At 41.0% G+C, this 24,897-nt stretch overlaps 3 protein-coding genes across 7 annotated transcripts in view; 1 reads left to right on the forward strand and 2 right to left on the reverse strand.

The window, feature by feature from the left end:
* polr2g (RNA polymerase II subunit G) overlaps nt 1-2,322 on the reverse strand; it is a 125,618-nt gene extending 123,296 nt beyond the window's left edge. For both annotated transcript variants that reach the window (XM_069694563.1, XM_069694562.1), the window contains exons 1-6: nt 1,996-2,322; nt 1,548-1,657; nt 1,072-1,231; nt 599-649; nt 427-492; nt 40-111 (exon numbers count right to left, since the gene is read on the reverse strand). In XM_069694563.1, coding sequence (XP_069550664.1) covers nt 40-111; nt 427-492; nt 599-649; nt 1,072-1,231; nt 1,548-1,657; nt 1,996-2,007 — 471 coding nt within the window. In that variant the 5' untranslated portion in view covers nt 2,008-2,322. The remainder of the gene's footprint in view (nt 1-39; nt 112-426; nt 493-598; nt 650-1,071; nt 1,232-1,547; nt 1,658-1,995) is intronic.
* Nucleotides 2,323-2,336: 14 nt separating this feature from the next.
* On the forward strand, nt 2,337-5,783 carry LOC138618664 (uncharacterized). 2 transcript variants are annotated; one of them, XM_069694558.1, is made up of 6 exons: nt 2,337-2,412; nt 2,664-2,726; nt 2,812-2,982; nt 3,078-3,177; nt 4,410-4,540; nt 4,895-5,783. In XM_069694558.1, the coding sequence occupies exons 1-6, from the start codon at nt 2,410-2,412 to the stop codon at nt 5,180-5,182; spliced, it is 756 nt and encodes a 251-aa protein (XP_069550659.1). In that variant the 5' UTR covers nt 2,337-2,409; the 3' UTR covers nt 5,183-5,783. The 2 variants fall into 2 exon arrangements, with proteins under 2 accessions (XP_069550659.1, XP_069550661.1); XM_069694560.1 differs by lacking the exon at nt 2,337-2,412 and having other exon boundaries at nt 2,497-2,726.
* A 13,823-nt stretch (nt 5,784-19,606) lies between these two features.
* The window catches only part of LOC138618644 (neuronal acetylcholine receptor subunit alpha-7-like), a 34,412-nt gene continuing 29,121 nt past the window's right edge, over nt 19,607-24,897 (reverse strand). For 2 of the 3 annotated variants that reach the window (XM_069694521.1, XM_069694523.1), the window contains 3 exons: nt 24,285-24,371; nt 22,046-22,155; nt 19,607-21,929 (listed from right to left, as the gene is read on the reverse strand). In XM_069694521.1, the coding sequence (XP_069550622.1) occupies nt 21,306-21,929; nt 22,046-22,155; nt 24,285-24,371 (821 nt within the window). In that variant the 3' untranslated portion in view covers nt 19,607-21,305. The remainder of the gene's footprint in view (nt 21,930-22,045; nt 22,156-24,284; nt 24,372-24,897) is intronic. The other variant, XM_069694522.1, reaches the window with a different exon arrangement.

Genomic DNA, 24,897 nt, shown 5'->3' on the forward strand with positions numbered 1-24,897 from the left:
TTATTAAAAGAAAAGAAAAGAAAAAAGTTAAACACTTACAATGTCATTCTTGTCCACTCTTGTTCCCACGATCTTCAGTCGGATCTCATCATCTTGCTGGATAACAATGTCCTTTCAAAATAAGAGAAGTAAACTTTTTTTATTTTTTTTTTTTTTAATCAAGACAGAACAACAGTAAAATATCTGAAGGAGAGCAACAGTGAGCAGCACCACAACGACTTCTTTCCATATAATGTACACACGTTTTGAGTTTTCTGAAAAATACCTTTGTTAACACCAATATAATCATATTTTTATTTTTAACCTAAAAACTTGTTAAAGGTGAAGCAAGGAAATGTTTTTCATTACAAACTCTTGTGTAATATTGTGATTTTTTTTTGTGAACCCATCGCAGGAAATAAGAAAAATATCAATAAATATTCATACCTCATCAACTGTCTTATAACAAGGTGGATTAGAATTGGGGTCAAACTCCATTTCTGAGGGGATGGACTGTAAAAAGAAAGTTCTCATAAGACAAAAATAAGATACGATATATATTGAAGTGAGTATGACAGGCAATTAATTTAGTCTAACTACAGATATAAAGTTGACTCACATGGCGAGAGATGAAGCAAGACATGGGACCAATTTCTGTGAACAATCCAACCTGCAAGAGAAAAAAACAATTGTGATCAAGAACAAGAGAACATTTTTAATGATCAGTTACTCATCATTTCATATTCAACATTCAATACACAGGCAGCAACTTTTTTTTTTTGAAAGTATTTCTGTGTTTGGGGCTGTTTTTGTTGGCAAGAATCTGGGGGTCCCCATCATGATACACGGGTTATGAATACATTTATTGCAACTATTTTGGTGTAATTTCAGTTGCTTGAATTACATTTTTTAATTTTTTTATTGAGCCCCGGAGTGTAAAGATAATGGTGTCGTTCGTGATAATAGAACGGAGAGGTGGAGGTCGTGCAAAGTTGTACAGACGGACCACGGTGTGAATTAATGTTGCCATCAAATACGAATGCTGTCACAGCTGTAAACTGGCTGGTAAACCTGCGCTGTACTGTCGCTCACCTTGTTGACCTGAGTGACCACAGCATCCACCACCTCTCCTTTGAACGGGCGGAACACAATGGCCTTGTACTTGACTGGGTAGAGGACAAAACCCCTGCCTGGCTGGATTACACCTGCCCCGATGTTGTCAATGGTGGTGACCGCAATGACGAAGCCATACCTGAAAGAGGGAAACTCGTGAAATTAGTCAAATGTAAATTAGTAACTTTTTCTTGCAGGACTGTAACGCCAAATAAATAACCGTGTCAGGCAGGTCGACACTGTCGTGATGACCTAAAAGGCAAAACAAATGTCAACATTGATCTGTTGCATTATTATTATTTTTTTTTTTTTAATAACCAAGTTAAAAACCCTCAACTTCCCCTCGGTTACAAGTTCAATTACAGCCTTTGAACCCTTTGACAAAGAAACTTGAAACAAAAACAGGTCATCTGATTATTTGAATTGAAAAACATTGAATTGCAGCCACCACTCACTTGCCAGTGCAGGTACCCTCCACCTCCGTGAAAAGCTTCTGCTTCACGGTGTTGAGCAGATTTGGACCAAAATACCTCGGATGTAGTAAGATTTCATGTTCCAAGGAAATCTGTGAACACAGAAGATACGTGCTTTATAAACCTGCGTCCTCGTGCTTCCTCTGTGTTACGTTACGTGTGTGTTTTTGTTGTTTTAAGTTTAATATGAAAACGCTGCCGATCAAACCCGAGCGAAAAAAAAAAAAAAAACTGGCCGAAATCTTTGCATGGTTATAAATGAACAACGTTAATCAGAGCAGAGTCGGGAAAGTTAAAAAAAAAAAAAAGTTTTAATTAAAAAAACAAAGCCACATTTAGACGTAATCCCGCGAGGCAAACAAACCATCCTCGCGCTGCTATTAGCCAGCCTGTAATAATAACAATAACAATAAGAATAACAGATACTTACATGGTAAAACATGCTGCTGCAATGTTCAAACCGTCCTTGATTAATATTCTTGTTTTGATACGTGATCCAGAATGTTTCTCGCGCACCAAATTAAAAATTTTTTGTCGTTTATTAATTCGTAACCAAGTGTCTTCCGGGTCAAGGGTCGATGCAGATGTTTTTTTTGCCCTCGGTTTGGTCTCTCAGGAAGCGGACTGCGGTGGAAAAGATTTCTCCACGTTGTCTGTCAGCTGCTGAATTCTGCGCCTTAAATTCCGCACAGCAAGTCCAAACGCAGCCTGACCCCTGGCGGTGAGGAGGAATTACTACATGAAGGCGTGGACAGTAGCGTGACTCAATCCTGCACTTTGATTGGGTTGTTTGACTGGACGACATAAACCATAACGAGGTCTTTAACAATACGACGGGGAGTAAATGGTAAACATTGTCACGATTATCATGATATAACCTGCATATGTTTCGAATAGCTCACCCCAGGTGATATAAATTTGTAAAGACCGATTATTATCATAGTTATTATAGAGACAGTGTAATTTACAGCCTCACCAGGATATATTTCCTGACTTCCTTAATTATTCCGAGAGGACTGGGAACTATCCGAGCTGTCCGAAGCTGAATGTCAAACAAGCCTAAACAAGTTTATCACTGTTATTGCTGTTGTTTTTCAGCTGACTGACATGGCGAGTCATCTCGTCTCGAAGTTGTTTCGTCCTGCTGCTTTTACACGGCTTGTAAGTTGTATACTTTCCGACTTCGTGTCTGTCTTCAGTCCTGTTTCTGGGTGCATCACGGGTGTCTCCTGTCCTCTCCGTGTAGGCGACTCTCGGGTCAGGCTGCTTGTCCCGGGGAAGGACGGCAGCGGCGGCCGCAGGGACCAGACATTCATCCAGCGACGCTCCTCCGCACAACATCAGCCGCTATCCAGTTCCGAGCAAGAAAGACCTACCTTATGATATTCTGGAGCTTATGGAGGAAGTGGAGTCAAAGGTTTAAAAAAAAAAAAAAAAAAAAAAGTTCATATGAGACATTTAACTGTACACACTGTGCACACTAAATTTGTGACGATAATCTGGTTCTTACAGGGAGGGTTTTTGCCCAACGTCTTCAAAGTCCTCTCTCACAGGCCAGCAGAGTTCAGAGCCTTCTTTGCATACTACAACGAACTCATGAACAAGGAGACAGGTGTGTGTTTCTGAGTATATCATGTCTCTGCAGTGGAAGTAAGTGCTAAAAAACTCAAACGCAATTATGATGCACCAAAAAAACAAAACAATCTAAACATAGTGGTGACGTTTATTTGTAGCTATAGCACCTTTCACAGATATACAAATCAGAAAGTGCTTTCCAGCAATAAAGCAGCAATGCAAACAAACAGCACAAGGCTGAACACTTGCAATCACAGCAGCAACAAACCAACGAGGACGCAAAGACAAGAACAAAAGTTATGAACACAGGTGTAGAAATAAACCAATTAAAAAGTACTAAATAAAATGCGGCGTTTATTTAGACAGGCTAATGAAAAGGTTTTACTGAAGACAAACGTTTTCAGTTGTCTCCTAAAGGTATGACAGCAGTCTAGAGATTGCTAATGAAAAGGTGAGAGCGTTCCATAAATTGGGTGCAACAGTTTGAAAAGCAGGTTCCAGGGACAACTCAGAGCTCGATATGCGGTATGAGAATAGAGAAGATCAGCAAAGTACTGGGGTGTTTGACCATGCAAAGCTAAAAAAAAAAAGTTACCATCATTTAAAAAAAATTTTTTTTTTAAATCTCTCGTGATCTCTTCTTACATCCAGTTAAACGCCGAGCAGCTGCATTTCGCACAGTTTAGAGAGAGTTCAAAGAAGTTTGTTACAAACAGTTCGAAAAGAGCATTGCAATAATCTGAATAAAAAGAAATGAAAACACGAATAGTCTTCCTACGACGTTGGTCACCATAGATTTCAAGTTAACAATGTTCCTCAATTGGTAAAAACACGAGTGCGTGAGCTGGCTGACATCATTATCAAAAGAGAGCGATTGGTGAGAGTTGACACCTACATTTTGAAAGTTATGCTGGTCACAGTCACTTCATGACCCCAAATACTGCTTGATTTTTGGAATAAAATTTCAGGAGCAAAATCATAACAAACACAAATATTTACAATCCCTAAGATCCCCAATAAGACAGCATGTCCAACTTTCCAGCAAAAAAACTCTGCAACTTCTATTTCAGAGCAGCGAGTTGGTTAAACATGTGACTATCTCCCTCTGTCACTGCCATGAAACCCCACATGATGTCTGTAAACCCTGAGTAGCATTCAGACCACAGCAAGCTCTGATACAGTGCACTTTTTATTCTAAGGCTGTGTGAATGTTTTTGTTTTTTTCCCCCAAAAGATTTCACATGAAAAAAAAAAAAAATTGTCTTGCAGGCAGATTAACAAAGGCAGACCGTGAGCTGATTGTTGTGGCAACCAGTATTCACAACAAGTGCCTTTACTGTGTGGTATCCCACAGTGCACTGCACCGCATCTTCTCAAAGAACCCCACACTTTCCGATCAGGTACAAACTTTTGTTGATTTTTACTTCTGGCCTCCGTAACACAAGGGTAGATGAGATATACATGCAGTTTCAATCAGAAATCATTTTTCAGAATGTGGTGTATGAAAACTGTTAAAGCTTGGCTGATTCTGCCACGTTAACCTATATTTTACATTATCAAGACAGCTGTGTACGTTCCAATTTGTACAATGTTGTTCCTTTTTTGGCAAGCGATTAACAATTGCATTTAACGTGTTATTCAGTCGTACACCTTTCTGCATCTGTATGTTTGTCCTTCTTCTATTGTATTTGCATATGTTGTGTTTCATTTGGGTTTATTTCTGTCTAATTGGCTCTCTCCTTACTTTCACCCAGGTCATTGTTAACTATGAGAACGCAGATCTGGCCCCTCGGGAGCGCGCCATGCTGGACTTTGCGATGGCTGTGTGTCGCTCTGAAACCATCACCGAGCAGCACTTCCAGCCTCTGGAGGAAGTCGGATTCGACCACGAGGATGCCTGGGACATCGCTGCCATTGCTGCTTTCTTTGCCATGTCCAACAGACTCGCCCACCTCACTGACATGAGGCCAAACCTAGAATTTTTTAATATGGGCCGTATACCTCGGGACAAGAGCAAGGACAAGGCAGGGGTGGGTAAGTGAAAAGGGAGGAGTGATTGAGATTATCAGAGGTCAAAGGTCAAGTGTGACACATGTATGTTCACACTGCAGTTAAGAATGTCTCAGTTCCGTTTCAAGTTCTTTTCTTCCTCTATCACGTGAACAATCAAATGGTTTCTGATTTATGGTAAAATGAGATGCAAAATCAGATCTACGCCTATGCAACCTAAAAGCAATCTAATTTCACACTGGAATTGGTCCTGAGATCTGAAGCTCTGCAGTAGTGTGACTGAGCCTTTGTTTGCATAGAGAATGACTACAATCTAGCTTTGAAAGGAAGTAAAATAACTGACAATGTTAACATATTTGTTAATGCCTGCAATCAACCTAGAGCCTTGTTCGGTCTGCAGTGTTTGCAGGGTTGTTTGATATTGGGGCCTTCCAGTTTTATTTGTCTTTATAATCCTTGCTTCTGCAAATGTACACTCTTCTGTATGTGTGACTCAAGCATTTAAAAATTGTGCTCATTTAAATAACGAAGAAGTGTGAAAGAGAAAATCTGAGTTTGTGAGATGTGTGATTTTGGGTCATTATTGCACATATATGTGATTTATTGGTGACTTAATAAAATAATTTGCTATTATTTGTAATTGTGTCCGTTTATTGACCTTGTTATTTAAAATTTTAGGCAACACTTTGACACTTGCCGTATAGTGGAGAGGTCCAATACATTAGAATAACAAAAGTCCTGAGTTGTCTTTACATGTCCATAATTAGGGTTTGTTACTGAAAGCAGTGGAAAAGAATCACCTGAAACTCAGAATCTAAGGGCAGTTATTTAGTTCCTTGTTTACCAATTACAAGTTACATGTTGCTTACTTTTCAGTGTTGTCATCGATGTCAACAAGAGAATTAATAATCTATTATTGTTCACATGAGAGATTGTGTTCTAAAGTTTAAAACCTTCCATTTGTCCTCTAAATAAACTGAGAAAACATCAAAGTTCTTGATACTAAGTAAGATTTAATGCTCATTCATCTATCATTTGCAGAGCATAGATAATTTAGTTTGATAATAATTCATTTATAATGAATCACGAGCATCACTGTCCATCACGTATCACATAATCTTGCTGAAGTACTGACTATCACTACCAGATGGCCCCACACCCTTAGTGTAATTTACACCGGTGGCACTGTACGTAAAATAATTATGTGATCATGCACATAAACAGCTGCACGAGCGAGAGAGACTAGCCAACATAACCACACAGAGAAAAATCATACTGCGTAATCCAACTGATGCTTTCAGTCTGCAAACACAGGGTCGTGATGGGGGGCCAATGTGTGCGACGCAACAGTTTCTCTCAAAAATGTCTTGTCTCAAGTGACATGAATCAAACACGACTCCATTCGTAACCAGATTAGTTTCGGCGTGCATGTTTAGGTGATGAATATTGGAAATGGTTACACTTGGGAAATATGAAGCGTGAAAACACCTCGAGCAAATCACTTGTCAGTTCAAGGAATCAAAAACGGTGTTTTATAAATCAGGACAATCTGAAAGTCATTCAGAGTCTGAAAGTCATCCGAACAGGATCTTTACCGCAGTGCATGGAGTCCTCAGGTATACACACATCCACGTTTACTTTGAGCACAAGGCAGTGTTGAACACTGAAAGCTAATCCATTGATGTTACTAAAGGTCATTTCACAGACCGTTGTCTCCCTGGGCTTGTCCTGTCCTGTACTTATTATCTTGATAAATTGTCATACGTCTGAGAAACTGCTCATGTTCTCTTACAGGTCCTCATTAAGCAACAACCCCTGTGACCCCCGTCATTATTAAAAGGAAACAGCAAACTCCAGACAGGGCTAATTTATGGTCTGCAGCTGCCATGCATCACTCATGCTGTAACTCTGCAATAGAATAGAATAGAATAAATTACAGTTCGAATAGAATAGTGTTAGAATATAATTTATAGAATAGTTAGAATAGAGTTTGAATAAAATAAACTAGATAAGAAGAGTAAGAATAGAATAGAATAGAATAGAATAGAATAGAATACAGTTAAAACAGTTAGAATATAATAGAGTTTGACTATAATAGAAAAAGAATAGCACTATATTAGAATAGTTTGAATAGAATAGAGCTATAATAAAAGAAACGAAAGAATAGAGTTAGAAAAGAAGAGTTAAAGTACAATGGAATCAGAATAGAATAGAATATTTGTTACAATAGAATAGATTAAAATAGAGCCAAGTAGAACAGAGTTAGAAAGAATAGAACGGAGTGTCATGGTGGCTCAGTGTTGAGCATTATTGTCTCACAGTGAGAAGGTCCTGGGTACTCAGACTGTTCCAGGTCCTTTCTGTGTGGAGTTTGTAAGTTCTCCTCATGTTGGCAAGTTTCCACCAGGTGCGTCCATGCTTCCAGCTGCCCACTGCTCCCACTGTTTGCGTTTAAGATGGGTCAATTGCAGAGGATCAATATCCCCACCGGGATCCATTAAGTAGCAGGACAAATTAATTAGAATAAATATTTTAAGAGATTTTTTTTTGCCCCAAATTGTATGCACAGTTTGATTGTAACTTCACATTGCTAGCCAGTTCAACCCTTTGTGCCACATTTATGACAGTGCATTTCACTTTAATATGTGGGAACAAGACTGACCACTGAGGCAGTGTGTGTAGAGATAAGGTATCCGGTGACCAGCAACAACCTCAACAGTGTCAATTTAGGACTATTGCGGTAGACCGCATTCGAATAGTGAGAAAGATGATATGACTCTGTGGGAAGTAATGGCCTCGGCGCTGGAGACAGGCGTAGCTGTAGGCGCGATGCTTTCAGGCTGTCTGTCCTTCAGTGTTGTCAAGGGCTATGCAATGTCCTCATAATGAATAATAATAAACTCTTCAGATTTTGGTGGTCAAAGGTGAAAGGTCACATGTGTCAAAACACATTTGTGACAGAATTTCACAGACATCTAACAGGATACAGTTTTGAAATGACATTTTATTTTCAAAAGGTCAACTTCATAATGTTCTGCAACACCATCACTGAAGGGGAGATTGAACTATTGTGACCATAGTTCACATGTGGTTGGGTACTTAGTTAATGGTAATCATCTTCAATTCCCACCTTGTTAACCTTGTTAACTGTGGTGTTTGCGTGATATTGTATTAACAATCTAAGCTTTTGAATTGTAAATCTTTGTTTTGGCTTTATTGGCCGAGCATGTGAAAACATGTAAGGATTCCTTTAAAGTCACCAGAAAACATAATGCCTTTGGCCACAGCTATTACATAAAAAAATTATTTACCAAAACGAATACAGAGGTGGCACCATTAAATAATCCAAGTGTTTCTAGGCAATGGTTAACTTTGTTTGTAAACTGCAATGTGCTCTCCAACTCACCCATCATCCTCCACCTCCCACCAGAAGTTTTCTTTCTTTTTTTTCTTCTTCTTACATTAACAGGATTCTTCAAAACAGCTCAGGTGTTCTGCTCAAGCAGACAGATCAAAGAAAAGAAGCTGTAGTTGTGCTCTTTTTTTTTTATTGAGGATCCTGAATGATGATTGGCCAGCCTCAAGTCAAATTAGCAGCATGGCCGAACTGCACGGATGGAAACCAATCAAATTGTTAGTACCTGGAAAGAAATCAGGGGAGAGGAGGGACAGGAAAGCAAGAGGGAGGGAAAAAAAAAAAACACTGTACCCCTGGCTGGTCATATAGCATGACCTCATTCTGTTATTTGATGATGCAGGTTTCTTGTTCTTTTGGTGAACATCTCGTCAAACACTGATGATGTGATGTTTTATTGCTGTGCATGTATTTCCAGTTCTGATCCAAAACTGAACAAGTCACCAGTGTTTAACAATGAGAGCCACATCACATTACAAACACGGATTTACAACTAAAGCATATTTCATTTGATTACACAAGAACTGGAAATAATAAAATGCAGTATGTCTTACTAACTGATGGAATGGCTACAATGGGCTTTTCCTTTAACTGAGGTGCTCCATATACTGTACACTCCAGGGACGCACTTTGTGACTCATTGAAGAGAATGTGGGCAGGCAGAAAGGCTGAATTCTAACCAAGCAAGCACATATGGGACATTAGCAAATGGAGAGACACAAGAATAAGACCATTATCATCTTTGTTAAGAATGTGTCAGTTGCTGTTAAGAAGTGTGAGCATGCATGTGTGCAAATCTCCATATGCGCCGACTTTCTCCAGCAAAGTGTGCGCGTTTGTTTCTGTGCTCTATGAGCCAATGCAGCTGGGGTCATTTGCATTAATTTGGTTTGATGAAATTTCCCATGTAGCAGCAACAGTGCAGTATGTGCTGGGAGTCGAATCCCTGCAGACTCATAAGCGACACAAAATGCATCCCCATCACACAGCTGCTAAACACAGAGCACAAGTGGCAAAAAGGCTACACATATCTTTTTTTTTAAAAAAACAGGCTGTCATGAAAAACAGCTAACCAGTTTAAGTTGAATATTCATTCAAAAGATAAGCAAATGAACCTCAGAACTGTGTGTGAATTTTCTTGTGAAGACTATGATGACCTTCATATTTATCACCTCCACGGGCACCAATATCAAAACATATAATACGTAAAGCTCACGAGGTTTATATTTCCCTCAGTATCACCAAGTGACAAGATATTTTAAGAGATTGGGTGTAAAATCGTACGAGTTGTTGAAAGCAGTTTTTCAAAGTGTAAGAAATGAATAAATTGAGTGGTTGGCAAAGGAAGCGTGACGCAAGATAGGTACAACAGAAAAGTCAGGTTCCATGTTTAAAATCAGATCGGGGCGCTGGTAGACCTGACATAGCAGCTGTCAGCGAATGCATCATAATGATAAAAGTCACGGATAAAGGTGTGGCAGCAGCCAAAGGGAACTCTAAATAGCAGCCAATGAGCCACTGAGAAATAGGAACAAATTAAATGCTTGATATCTGCCTACAGAAGAGATCAATTTAAGACTTGAACCAAAACTTTTCCACCAAGTTAACTGAACCTGTCGCAGCAGATATAATCCAGTTGAAGTTGTAGAACTAGTGGTCTGTGCCTGCTATGTTGGGCCTCACACCTCAGTGAAATATCTTCTGCTCATCGTAACACTGAAGCAAATTCTAATACACTGCATCTCCACATGAAGCTCTTTTCATGCTCTCTCAGTCAAACAGTTGGGGAAGTGTTTGAGATTAGACTGTCCCAGACTAGATAATCCAAATGCATTTTCACTCAGATTACTTCGTGCCTGCAGATTAAGGGTGAGGCATCACCATGTGTGTACTGATGAAAAAAGGGAGACTCTTGTTCTGTTTTTGTGTTTATTTGTGTACCCTGGCTTGTTTTCTAGAAGGTATTTGTGCAATACGGTGCATGTTTGCTTTCCGTCCGTGCACTTGCTGAGTAAAAAAAAGGAATATATGAATTGACAAAGAAAGAGCAGATTCAGTTGCCTGCAGCCGGTCCCCTGAACTCCTGAGGACACTGGAACTAATGGCTTCAATATTAGATGGAAGATTGTTTAATCACTGTGATGTGTTTGGTTTTGGCATCATACCGGCTTTAAACATCAAAGGTCTCCATCTTTTTTTCTCTGTTTTCACAGTGTTTAGGCTTCAGATTATGGTTGAATCTATTTTATAATGTTCTCGAGAACTATTTCAGAGGTCCCCTTTGTCTCTGGTTGTCCTTGAAACTTTGGCATGATCAGCACTTGGTAGACTCTGTTGTTCGTATTTGCAAAAGCTGTGCTCATTTGTCTGCATGTACCATGAATATGAATATATGCACATGATTGCTGTTCTATCTCTTCAGGGGGATTTACACGTCTCACATATTAAACTCATGTTTTGGTTACAGCCTGCAGCAGGAGTCGTGTCAACAGTGATGCTTCTGGCCCACAGAGACGAGGAGGGGCCCTGAAAAAACCCCAAGGGAAGTGACGGTGAGAGACTGATTATGGCAGGGATCCCTGGCCAGCCAACACCCTCTCATTTGGCAATGCATCACATTAACATTCAGGCTGTCCCCCTTTTTTTTTTTTTTTTTTTTTTCCCAACCACAGAAATTAATCACAATTTATTATAGTAATTAAACTGTCATGACAGAATTAATCAAATAATGCTTTAATGAATGGAGTCAAATGGCACAGTGAAGACACTGAAAAATAGAGCACAATAAATAAAATAGAGACAACAAAAACTAAAAACACAAAAAATAATTAAATAGGAGAAGAAGAAAAAAGATGTTGAAAAACAAACTTAAAAAAATGAGAATAGATAACAGCACTGAGCAGTCCTGTGAGGCTGCACTTGGTGATAACAGTCCATTAACCAGGGAAAATGTTTACCATGGTCAGGTGAAAGTACACAAGAGGTTGCCATTAAGAAATGGAAGGTAAGGGGAACTCAGGAAGCAAAGACTCACGATAAAAATATATTTATTTGATGAAAAGAACACCTTATTATGCATGGGGTCATGGGGCACAGCCAGTGTCACGCAACTGCTTAAAGTCTGTTCCAGTAGTTTCAAAATTAACTTTTGAATTTAACATTTTACACCTATTAGGATGCAACAACTGGAAACAATAGCAAGTGGACTATGGCCAGACTTATCTAGTCACACGGCGAGTTGAGGTCTGCGAACACCAGGCTAGATATCCTGAAGAATGTCTTTGCTATCCAAGAGTTGTTGAGATATTTGAGTCTGGACACTGACGTTGCCATCAATAGAGCTACACCGCTACTGTGACTAGAAAATGAAGCAAGTGAGCAACAGCAGAACAGAATGAGAAAGTCAAACAAATCTAACTTTTCTTCAGAGTGGGACAGTCTGTGAGATTGTTTGGACCTGAGGACCGGCCAGGTGGCCTGGCAACACGCAGGGCAAGGAAAGACGATCATCTGGTGTGGCAGCAGCGTCCAGCCGTGTTGTTTCTTTACTCCAACCCCACTGGCAATTGTGGGAGTGGTGGATTGATTAGTGCTGGAAATGAGAAAACATGAAAAGGAAGCAAGAGAGGCCGTAAAGGCCTCGGGTGACGTCCAGTATCTCTGCTTTGAAGCTGATGTGTGTTGAGGAGGCAATTACATTTGGCTGCCTTATCCCACCCATCAACCATAAACACACAGAATTCCACCCACCCATAATCCACCTGGCACACGCACAAACACGCAGCGAGAGCTTCCTTTTTCTTTTAAATAATAACGCTGGGCCAGCAGTTCAGCCGGCATAGGTCATTGCTATATTGGATGGTAATAAGGTTGCGCTTCATCCCATAACTTTTTTATGGATTTCATTACCTTCCTGTCCTTCCCTCACTTTTCCTTTGACCTTTTTGTGGTTTGGAATCTCAAAATAATTCAGCTATAGAATATCATCTACTATAGTTGCATTATTAACCATCACAGATGACATTTTAATTTGTATTCCCAGAAAAGAAAAAAAAATGTCTGTTTTGGTTCCTAACTTTTGGATTCCCCATGAAGCATACATCAGCTGCACGCTGAGCTCAGCAGTCTGTCACTCTCTGAACATACAATCTGGTCTCGCTCAAGCACCCGCTGTGCACAGTGTGTGCGAATGTGTTTATGTTGTTGGTGTGCAGGCAGGACACCCGGGCGCTCAGTCTCTCACACAGCCATGCTTCCACTCTGACTCTGTATCATCCGATCCACACATCAGAGCTTCCTGTTGCTGGCCTTATATAAAACAACAACAACAACAACAACAATCACAACAGCAGCACCAACAACAACACTTGTTTTACATACTGTCATCTCAGAAGCTTCTTGACTGTGAAGGTCTGGCTGTCTTTCACGCACTTGAGCATTAGCAGCAGCCGAGCTGCTCTTCCTCACTGGGGGTTTTAAGTACACCAGGCGCTGTTGATGAGATTTGGAGTACGCACATCTGCTCTAACGGGGGTTGTTTTCCCCAGACTCTTAACTAACTTTTAAGTTGTAAGGAGTTATGTGATAATGATGATGATGCAAGGCATATGGACGAGTTTGGGGAAGGGCAAGAAGGGTCCCAAGTTATTTGCATCTGTTGTAGCGTAAACAAAACGTTGACGAAGCCACTTTGTCGAGCTGGGTGAGCCAGCAGCAGGCTACAGTCCGTCCACGGTGCTAACTACTCGCTGTATTAACGAGAAGAATACAGGTCACAGCGATATCAAACTTTGCGTGGAAGTTTACTGCTACTTCTCAAACAGGTCGTTTTACAGATTATCTTGCCGATAATTCAAGACTTAAAGAAATATTCAACTTTTCCGGACGACTTTGGCAAAACTACACCAAGACACCGATTTGCTTATTAACCCCTCTCTGCATGTCCACAGACACACGTCAATACAATCATGTGACTGCCTACACCTCTCCACAGAAATCTCTCAATCAAATTAACTGCTTTTATCAAAAGAGAAAAAAAACATAAAATACATCAAACTATTTATTATCCCCTTATTTATGCATGTTTTTAACCTGGGCTCCATGTAATATTCTTTTGTGTGGCTCACTTACTGGTTGCTACCCTTACGTGTAATCTCTCCCATTTTCTCCTTCCTTTTAAGCAGACCATTTAGAGGATAAGATGGACTAACTGCTGCTCCTTGACAGCAAGAATCCAGACTTCAACAGATCTGCTGCCGTATGCTTCACTGAAACCTGGCTTGGTGAGCACATCCTGGACTCTACGCTTCACCTGTCGGGATTCCATCTCACTTCCCAAACAGACAGCACGTTACCTGTCCCCATTGTCTCTCCAACTGCACTCTAGAGCTGTGAAGAAGATGCGTCAGCTCTTTCAAAGACAGAAGATCAGGAAAGCACCAGGGCCAGACGATGTGTCTGCCTCCTGTGCTGACCAGCTGGTCCCCATCTACACACAGATCTTCAACAAATCTGGACTTCAGCTCAGCGTTCAACACCCTCCACACCAAACTCACTCAGATCACCGTGCCAGCTTCCACATGTCAGTGGCTCACAAACTTCCTGACTGACAGGACGCAGCAGGTGAGGCTGGGAAACTTCACATCCAGCACCCGGACAATCAGCAATGGCGCCCCCCAGGGGTGTGTGCTCTCCCCACTGCTCTTCTCCCTCTAACTCAGTGTCTGCACCGCAGGAGACTCATCTGTCAAACTCCTGAAATTTGCAGACGACACAACGGTCATCGGCCTCATCAGGGACGGTGGTGAGTCTGGATACAGACGGGAGGTTGAACAGCTGGTTCTCTGGTGCAGTTAGAACCAGCTGGAGCTAAATCCGATCAAGACTGTGGAGATGAGAGTGGACTTTAGGAGGAGGCCCCTCCACACTGTCCCCCATCACCGTGTCTGCTGTGGAAACCTTCAGGTTTCTGGGATCCACAATCGCCCAGGACCTTAAGTGGGAGTCCAACATCAACTCCATCATCAGGAAGGTCCAGCAGCCAAAGGACTTCCTGCGGGAGCTCAGGAAGCTCAACCTGCCCCAGTCGCTGCTGATCCAGTTCTACAGCGCCATACAACAGTCTGTTCTCTGCACCTCCATCACCGTCTGGTTTGGCTCGGCCACCAAACAGGATAGGAACCGACTACAACGGACAGTCAGGACCGCAGAGAAAATCATCGGTGCCGACCTGCCCTCCATTCAGGACTTATACACATCTAGAGTCAGGAAGCGGGCCGGTAGCATCTCTGCAGATCCATCCCACCATGGACACCCGGTGTTTCAGCTCCTCCCCTCTGGGAGGCGCTACAGAGCGCTGAGCGCCATGACTGCCAGAAGCAAGAACAGTTTTTATCCGCAGGCCGTCACTCTGCTCAACACATAACATCTTCAACATCACTGGACATTTTGAACTATACCCAACCGCAGCAACACCATTGTTTAGGTGTATATATATTTCATTCTTCGCTGTATGTACGTCTAGTTATGTTTTGTGTCTATTTAGGTCCGTTTTTGTTTTTTGCACGCCGACAGAGAAGCTACAACCGGAGTCAAATTCTTTGTATGTGTAAACATACCTGGCCAATAAAGATTTCTGATTCCAGCAGACATCTTTTTATTCCTTTCCTATTTGACTTCTCATTCTTACCTGCGGTGTGGATAGAGCAAAGAAAAGCAGTTGTGGGTCATGAGAAAAATAAATAAATCACAGACGGTTTCATGCAGCCTCCCTGTTCCGCCTCGGTATTCAAATTGGCATCACAGTTTAACGGTGCAATTGCATTAGGACACAGTTCCATAACTTCAGCAGCTGCTCACTTATTTACAATATAATGGTCCAAACCCCAACGGTAATAACGATTAACCAATGTCTGATCATACCGTTTCATGGCTCATATTTCTCCGGCTTGATTCTAAATTTTATTCTGAATCTTTAAAAAAAAAAAAAAAAAAAAAAAAAAAAAAGCTAGTTCAGAGTGCTGCCTATGAGCTGCAATACTTTCATTTGCCTCCATCATGGACTGTTTCACTCATTTTTATTCCCATGCCCCCTTAATAAATGATTAGAATACCAACACGGTGCAGGAGGCAGAACTCAGTGCTTTAGTGTCCCAACGTGTTACACACACACACACAGCAATATAATGAAAGACATCCAATTCATGCATAATTAACATTTTACTAGCATAAGCTCAGAGGTAAATTCTCATCACAGTAAAGCAACTCATTCTCATGCCGAGCACACCAGGCTATTTTTATTTGGTCACTTTCTTAAACGTATTTAAGAATGTTGAAATATATTTAGTCCTTCCTACCTCCCACTCTGAAGACTTTTTTTTTTTTTTTTTAGCATTTGTTACCTTAACCATCTTGCACGCCCCTGTTATGAGGTGGTGTTGGTAAACACCGACACAGGACAAGCAGGCAGGTTCGACTGCGTGGCGTCCCGTAGACCAACACGATCTCCAAGGAACGACACAGGAAGGCTTCTTTGTGCAGGTGATCTCCTTAGGATCGACTCCGGACGGCGGGCACGTGCCACGGGGTATCAGGCAGACAGGCACACTGGTAGGGCTAAAGCAGGCAGAAGAAAGACAGCGGGTCAGAACCGGGATTGGCGAGACAAGCAAACGGACTTACGGAAACTGCAGCGTGGTACCAGGTGAGATGACGCAGGTGGAGAGCAGGACCGGGGTTCATATACTGCCGGGTGGTGATTACTGGTGTGAGAACCAGCTGTACCAGCTGAACGAGGTGTGGCAGTGGGAGGTGACTGGAGGCGGGCGGTGGAATGAATACACACCCTCCAGACACAAACCAAAACATCGGACACATGACAGACAAAGACAAACTGGGGAGAAGACAGGAAACATGAGGAGAAGGGTGATCGGGGGAAACAGAGGGAGCTACAAACAGGGACAGGCAGAGATCCTGACAGCCCCTCTCATTCCTCATGGACCGAGGATATTTTTTTACTTTGTTAAAGTGGGTAAATGTTGATGCAATATAAATAATTCTGTTTTATTTGTATTTTTTTACATATGCTCAGGGGTTGGTGTTTTTTTAGAGGAATTATGTATTTACATAATTTCTTGAGTGCACTTAAGGCGGGTGTGAAATTTTATTCATTTTTTTCTTTCTCTTGATTATGTATATTCTCTATTTGTTTTTAAACTTTAATATGGTGACCAGTGTTTGTATTTTGCATTTTTCTTTTGTTTACGATTTTCCTGTTATGTACATCATAAATGACACATTATTGAAAACTGAGGTAACTCTTCCTTGAAATCTGTTCTATATATTCTATTAAAAAAAATAGTTGAGAAAAACAAGAAATATATTTAGTCCGAAAATCCCTTTTTATATAATTTTAAAAGAAAATATTGAAAACAATGAAAAGTAATATTTTTTAATGATAATTGTTTAAAGCTGAATATTGACCTAATTTCAAACAATTTTATGAAATGAGTTGAAATAGCTGAATCAAGTCTGCAACTCAAGGGATGATAAATTCAAATCAATTGAAGCATCTTGAAAAAAAAAATCCTGGGATCCTGGTGACCAACTACAAGAAACGTCTGACCTCTGTGCTCGCCAACAACAGTTTCTCCACCAAGTACTGAGTCGTGTTTTGCTAGGGGATCAAATACTTATTTCACACAATCAAATGCAAATCAATTTATAGCTTTTATATGACGTGATTTTCTGGATTTTGTTTTTTATATTTTGTCTCTCACTGTTAAAATAAACCTAGCATTACAATTATAGACCGTTTGTTTCTTTGTCAATGGGCAAACTTACAAAATTGGCAAGGGATCAAATAATTATTTCCTTCACTGCAAATCCTAAGTAAACGTTCCAGTTTGTAAATGGTGTGTCTCACCACAATACCCAAGTAATGCAGTTCTAACTTCTAGGAGTTTTACCACAGTACAGTAACATTTTAGGCTAATGACTGACTTCAGGAAAAGGTTGTGTTTTAAGAGGACACGACTGAGGCCATTTGAATGATAGGATTCATGTGTCCCTCCAAACACATTTTTTTTTTTTTTTTAACAGTCCTCTTGTCCCACTAAAACAAAACTTGTCCTCTTAAAGAATTTACAGCACCAACCTCAAATCTGGGTCCAGCCTTATTAATTGGAGTTCATCCACAAAACATCAAACAACTGGAAGTTGAGAGGATGATTTTGTTGGCTTCGCAAAAAAGAAATCAGAGCACATTTCCTAAATCGCAGAAGGAAAACATGCCCCACATTCTTGGTTTCTCTTTGGCCTATTTCAGCTCAGATTTTTTTTAAATTTGATTTCATCTCTCATTCAATGTTTTATTCTATTTATACTGTTGGAGACCAAAGACAATTTCCCACCGCTTTCTTAGAAAACCACAGCTTTACTGAATACAGGAAATTTACTTTTTTTGCTGTAAATTGTTAAACATTGTATTTGCCTGGTTTTTAGGGAGATTAGTAGATTGTTTGACCTGTCCAAACGGGTTGAGGTTCACTTTTGAGGTTGAATTCATTATTTGCCTCTGTCACTGTAAGGACGCCCCCGGCCCATAAAAATTGTGGCAGATCAAATATATCAAAATGATAAAAGCTGGAGACAAAAGCTCTAAAGCCGTAATGTCTCACTAATCTTGTTAATTATCAGTGAGGACGCTGCAGTGATATTGTGTTTATCGATGTGCTGGTCTTAAAAATGCCTTTTTGTTTTGCTGTTATTGAGTCACAACCCTTTAAATGTATTATTCCAGTTTATCCTTACATTACCCTCATTAACAGAGGCTTTAAATTTTGCACTGAAGACATCTGGCCGATGTGTTTTCTTCCAATGTGGCAGATTGCAGTCTGTTTGCTCCCTTTCCAGACTAGCCCGAGTACCTGAAAGAGACGATTATCGGCTTCCAGCCATCCTGTACTATTTCTGTGTTTTTGCACATTCAGTTTATTTTCCGCTTGCTCCATTGGAAAATAAAATGTGCCTGTTTTCAAGTCACCTGCTGTGTGTTTGTATTTGGCTCAGTTCACCAACACAACCACATCATAAAAAACCTAGAATGAAGTTAAACACATAATCCACTCTGAAAGCGGCACAGCTGCAGCTGCTAAATGATGGAAAGATATGTTGGCAAAAAAAAAATCACCGACTGTGTGAATGTCTAGCCGAACTTGAAAGACATAATATATCTGTATCTATAAATACTGCTGTAGCGAAAAAAAATTCCCTTTGGGGATGAATAAAGTATCTATCTATCTATCTATCTATCTATCTATCTATCTATCTATCTATCTATCTATCTATCTATCTATCTATCTATCTATCTATCTATCTATCTATCTATCTATCTATCTATCTATCTATCTATCTATCTATCTATCTATCTATCTATCTATCTGTCTGTCTGTCTGTCTGTCTGTCTGTCTGTCTGTCTGTCTGTCTGTCTGTCTGTCTGTCTGTCTGTCTGTCTGTCTGTCTGTCTGTCTGTCTGTCTATCTATCTATCTATCTATCTATCTTTTTGTATTTGTGTTTTGCACTTCAGGGCTGCTCATTTTTGTTGTTCTGTTTTTCTTTTTCTTTTTGTGTTTAGCACCTCAGTACCACAGGTTTTTTGGGGGGGAGTTTTTGTGTTTTCTTTTTCTATGTATGTGTTTTGCACTTCAGGACTGCTTGTTTTTTGTTGTTGCATTTTCTTTTTGTTGTTGTGTTTTGCACCTCAGGGCCACCGTAGTTAGCACCCATAGTCAACATAAAAATAGTCTCCCTGGTTGAATTTACGATGAACTTAATTGCATAGTGTTGGTGATAATTCTATGAAAGCCACAACATAATATTCTCAGTTCATTCACCAAAGTGGACCGAGAAGGCTTAGTTTTTTATCATGCGTCGTGATATGTAGTTTCTGTGGTGAATCTACCGGATGTAAGCCACACGTTTGACGTGGACTGCAACAATCATTGCCCTCCCTCCATAGATTTATGCAGAGCCTGTTATACAGAGAATAAATAGTCTTTTATTAACACAGAGAGCCAGAAACTCACACAGGGAATGACAGAGATAAAAAGACCAATGACTATAGCTACAACAAAATAGTGACTAGGAGTTGGAGTTAAATACATTTCCAGCTTTCAGTCACTCGGCTCCCTCTACAAAACACAGACAAATCTCACTAATCTTTTATTAATCTGCCATATATTCTCACGTGATGGTAGCAAATGGGATTGCGAAGGTTTCTGCTTACCGTTGAGCCTCTCGCCACCATCTGTGGCGTCAGAGGGTCAAGTCCCAGCGCTCTCCATCCTCAGAGACCCACTCACAAGGTTTAACAAGTACAAAGCCCCAGCTCATCTTTTAAAGGTATGTGAATGTGGTCATTTTTTTTACAGCAGTTCGACAAAACTGGAGCAACTACTCGAAATGTTTCCAACAGTTTCCAACTTACACAAACAGTGTCAGACCACTTGGTTAAAAGATGAACAGTACAGTTCAACACACACAATCTGACTGTACTTTATAGTTGACACCTGTGCATCTGGTGTTACTGGTCAACACTCGTACAGTACATACATACCAGTCAACACAGCACGTTTTGATAGAATATATTGGATATTTCATTATTATTATTATTATTACTCTTCTATACTGTCCCAAACTGTTCTCATTACCTTACAAATTCTACTCTTCAAAATGAACAGGCAAGTGAGAAGTGTTCCTAAGTAGTTCCTAAACTGATGAAAAAAAGATACGCCACGCTTGCGTCAAAGCAATAAAGTTGTGTCCGAAGCTCTGCTGATCAAAATGAAAGCAAAAACAATAAGATTCACAGTGGGACATCTCAGTTTAGTAACTGGCCTAACACCATTACAAGGATGGTACATCATCAGAAATAGTGTGCGACTTCCGTATTAAGAGTTCAAAAGGTAAACACTTGGTGTGTGAGCTCAGACTGAGGTCGTGCTCAACACATGTGCGGATTTGAACGTACAAGACAAAAATATATGATCGGGAAGAGTCATTGAGGTGGACTGTAGTGCTGTGTTAAAAAGCTGTTTTTTGTTTTGTTTTGTTTTTTTAAATGAATAGCGCAGATAAAACAATGACATTTACAATGTTTCCGGGGTAAAGATAATTAGAAGCATCATTATCTTCCTATTACTGATGTTGTAATGTTAAAAAATAATCTATACAGCACTCTACTCAACTTCCCCACTGCTTTCTAACCTTTTTGCCTCTAGTGCTCCCACTGTGTTTGTTGTTCAGTCTGCATGCACAACCTCCTCTCCTCTACAAGATAACAATTTGTTTCTGACATTGAGAGAGAGAGAGAGCGGGAAAATGACTTTATGTTTATTTACTTAATTTGGAAGATGCTAATGTAACATAATGATGTGTTTTACTTAATGATCTGTCATGAATAGTTTGTTTCCCGTTTGGTTCAATTGCAGACATGATTTAGCATAATTCAGAAGCTTTGTAGCGTTGTATAACTCATTTTATTTGCACCAACTTCCTGAAGATATTATCATTTTTCTCATGAAACGCTGCAAATCCCATCTCCTATCCAATGGGATGGCCAGACTGTTGGTTGGTTGGTTGGCAAACCGTTGTTTTCTTGTCTCTCCACTGTCTCTCATCAGCTCTTCTGTATCCCAAATCACCCCCCCTCCCCCCCTCTCTCTCTCCTGCTGCAACCAGTTATGTGAAGTCCTTGGAAACAGCCTCTATGAAGTTGGGTGCTGCCATGAGAATGGTGAAGGTGCAAATGATGGAGAAGAGAGAAAAGGCCACCAGACACAGACGGTCCACCACCGCCGCTGCAAACTTCCACTCGCTGCAGATGACCTCAGCCTCGTCCTGGTCCCGGAACCTCTGGGCTATGTACGACACCTCCTCCAAGATGTGCTGGATCTCGGGCGGGGGGATGCTTAGCCCCATCCCAGCTCCGACCCCCATCCCCAGACCTCCGACACCACTGCCGACTCCTCCTGGGGGCTCAGCCTCATCACTGAGGGAGCCGTGCGCACGGCCCCCTAGCGCTACCCCGGAGTCGCTGGAGGGCGGGCAGTGGGGGCTCTCTACGGGATGGTAACCGCCAAAGTAGAGGCTCATAGACCCGTTGGAGGTCCCTGTGGGGCAAGGTGGGCAGGACGTCTGTGACGGGGGCACGGAGAGGCTTGGAACTGCGCCCATCTCTATGGAGCTGGTGCTGGAGTGGTGCTGGACGGAGTGACGGTGTTTGTTGCCAGGCCGCCTGCGCACATCGCCGGGCTTTTTCATACGAAGGAACCAGGCACACCAATTCAACAGAACCACCCGAACCTGAGAGGAGAACAGGGAGCGTCAGCGCACACGCGCGCCATAATGCATCAATGCAAAACGGGCATTAGTGCCTCACGTAATGATCGTTGTCATTAAATTCAGCTTCAGTCACTCACCCACTTTGGCATCTTTCCTCCGTGAGGGTCGTGATGGTGAAACTGCAGGACTATTACAGTCACCACCACAGACATTCCCACAATCATCATGGTGCTGGCAAAGTACTGAGCTGTTGAGTGCGCACAAAAAAAAAAAAACATCAACATGCTAAGAGTTACAAATAAGGTCAGGCATTTTATGACTTGTTGAACGTTTTCCCCCTTTAAACCCTCCTTTTACTATGCTATGGTCATATTTAATTAGCATGTATTCACAGGTAAAACATTACAATTGAATTAAATCCCCCAAAAATAGGTTGATTTCACACTCAAGCATGAAAGGAAAGCAAGTCTGCTCAGTCTGTAGCCAGTTCTATTGCCAAGGGGAAAAGATACACATTTCAACTGACACAGGGTAAATTAAAATAGTGAAGAAACTTGTGACGAAACAGAGAATCGAGGTAAAGAAACACACCAAAGAGATCAGGGCTGGTTCAGGAGGGTTGTTTTCACCCTTTTGAGGGAACGCTAAAAGGGGCAGGGAGGTTTCGGGGGTGCTCTTTCCCAAACACACATAGAAATACAATATATTTAGGATATATTAAAGGATCGATCATTGGCATTGACTGTACAAGTCCCCGGAACTTTCTTGGAGAGATGCAGCACCATTTTTCCAAAAGATAATCCCTCATTTGGTGTTTTGATGATGGTTGTGGAGCGCGTTCTAACAAGTCAGTCCAAAATCAAATATCGCACCCCAGTGCCGTGTGGAGGAGGACATGAGAGGGGGGAGGCAGGACAGAAGTGTTTCATCATAGGATAAAGGTGATCACTCTGAACAACTTTGTATTGATTTGCAGTGACCTTTCACCCAGTGGGGACAAATGGACCCACAGTATGCCAATGATCAATGCCACTAATCAATGCCAATGATCAATCACTTATCACGTTGGTTTTTCTTCATGGAAGAAGAGTCAGGAGAGGGTACGAGGTATAGTATAATGTAAGATAATAAAACAAAATTTGACAATGAGATCTGCAGTCACAAACCACATTGTTATTCAGGTCCGAACCAACTGAATTAAAAATGAATTAGAACTGAAGAGAATTAAAATGAACTGAGCCAAATGGTCTTGAACCAGAACAGATAGATTGAACTAAACGATCTAAAACAAAATGATCACGCTTGATAAAAGAGGCCTAATTCTTGTAGCAGTGCTCAAACAGCTACAATCACTCATGTCCACATTCAGCCGTGGTGATGCAAAGGGATGCAAGTCATTTCAAGGGTACTAAAAGTGTCCAATGTGACCTTCTGTCCAGGTCTTTGGAATAATTAAAACAGATTAAGCTTTTCTCAGTTATCATTGCATTGATAAAGAACCATGTTCAGCAACTGTCATGCAGTTTGACCCAGAGAACAAGCAGGATTGTGGTCACTATTTAAAGCATGTAAGCACAAACTCACACACACAAAAAAAAAAAAAAAAAAAGACACATTTCTTATATTTGAGGCCCGGTGAGCTCTCAGTGATGACAGTTGAATGACAAGTGTTGACCTTCCTAACATGTCTGCCCCTTCACTTCCTCCATGAAGCCCCAGTAGATGCTCCCTGCCCCTGACTCTCGGCCCCTTCTTTCCTTCATCCATCACTTCGTCTTTCCACATTTCCTTTCTGTTCTGAGAATCAGACATTTCACAGCCTATTAACGGTGCCGACAAGTTTAGTCATGGCCAGCCAATTGACTCCATCCTAGTATAAGGTGTTGAGGATTAATCAGAGACCCTCGAGCTACTCAGACAAAAGCGCAGCCAGACCCGGAGACGGCGTTTTATTTATGATTTTCTTTCAGGAGAGTATATAACTTTACCGAGGTCAGGGAGAAGCCGGCATTGAGAGCACTCAGTAATTACGAGAAATAGTCAACAGTCAGAAAGACCGTCAGCGTCCCCGTAATGTCTGTGTAGATTTATTACAGTCACTGTTGTTTACTGAAACTAGTTTAACTGTTTTCTGAGGAGCATTTTTTTTATTTTTTATATTTGGCGGATTTTCACGAGAGGTAAACCAGCACCAGCGGTAATGAAGAATAAAGCTCCGGTGAGATCAAAGTCTTCTGTCTGGCAAAAAAAAAAAAAAAAAATGTCATCTGCAGTGATGACTTCTCCTCTCAGGCGTGCCAGCGTCGCTCGCTCCCTCTGAGTCGCACACACTTAAAAAATGTTACATGTACTCACACAGACAGAAATATAACCCACCAATGAGAGGGACAGAGTCAGACGTGGCGGGCATGATCTCTGCTACCAGAAGCATGAAGACAGTTAGCGAGAGCAGCACAGTGATGCCTTGAGACAGAGATCGAGAGAGACACAAGGAGAGAAAACATGAGCGTAAACGTAATGATGACATCACTGTTGTAAGAAATTATTCCCGGAAATTACTTATGGACGTAATTAGTTATGTTCTCGTGACTACAAGCATTTGTCGGCTGGTGGCTTCTCTTATCGTGTCCAACGCAGGTTACAGCTCCAGAAATCCCTAAAACATTCTGCCTTTGTAACTTGCGAGTGCTCAGAGACAGACAGCTATTCATCACATCGCTGCACTGATAAGAGTGGATTGAGCGGCAAGCCTCTTATTTTGGAATTCAATTATTCCAAGGTGGTTTGACATGCATGTATCCGTGGGCTTGGAATATGATTCATAAGGATGTTTTTGTAGACAAATATGCATCCACAAACATGCCGGGGTACATGTTAGTGCATTTATGTATTAATGTATATTTGTGGCTATAATTATATAAATGAGAGTTTTTAAAAAAATTTCTACCAGACTTGTACTTAAAGAAAATCTAAAATATTCTTTTACCTT

Source organism: Brachyistius frenatus, unplaced genomic scaffold (assembly GCF_029030835.1).
Source record: "Brachyistius frenatus isolate BFR_SWC_R1_liver_20210118 unplaced genomic scaffold, ASM2903083v1 Contig_17, whole genome shotgun sequence".
NCBI classification, from domain to species: Eukaryota; Metazoa; Chordata; class Actinopteri; family Embiotocidae; genus Brachyistius; species Brachyistius frenatus.

Excerpts from the sequence above, each read along its gene's own strand:
- LOC138618664 (XM_069694558.1), top strand. Across the intron at positions 2,727-2,811 it reads CTGCTGCTTTTACACGGCTT|GCGACTCTCGGGTCAGGCTG; the intron begins GTAAGTTGTATA and ends CTCTCCGTGTAG. Across the intron at positions 4,541-4,894 it reads ACCCCACACTTTCCGATCAG|GTCATTGTTAACTATGAGAA; the intron begins GTACAAACTTTT and ends ACTTTCACCCAG.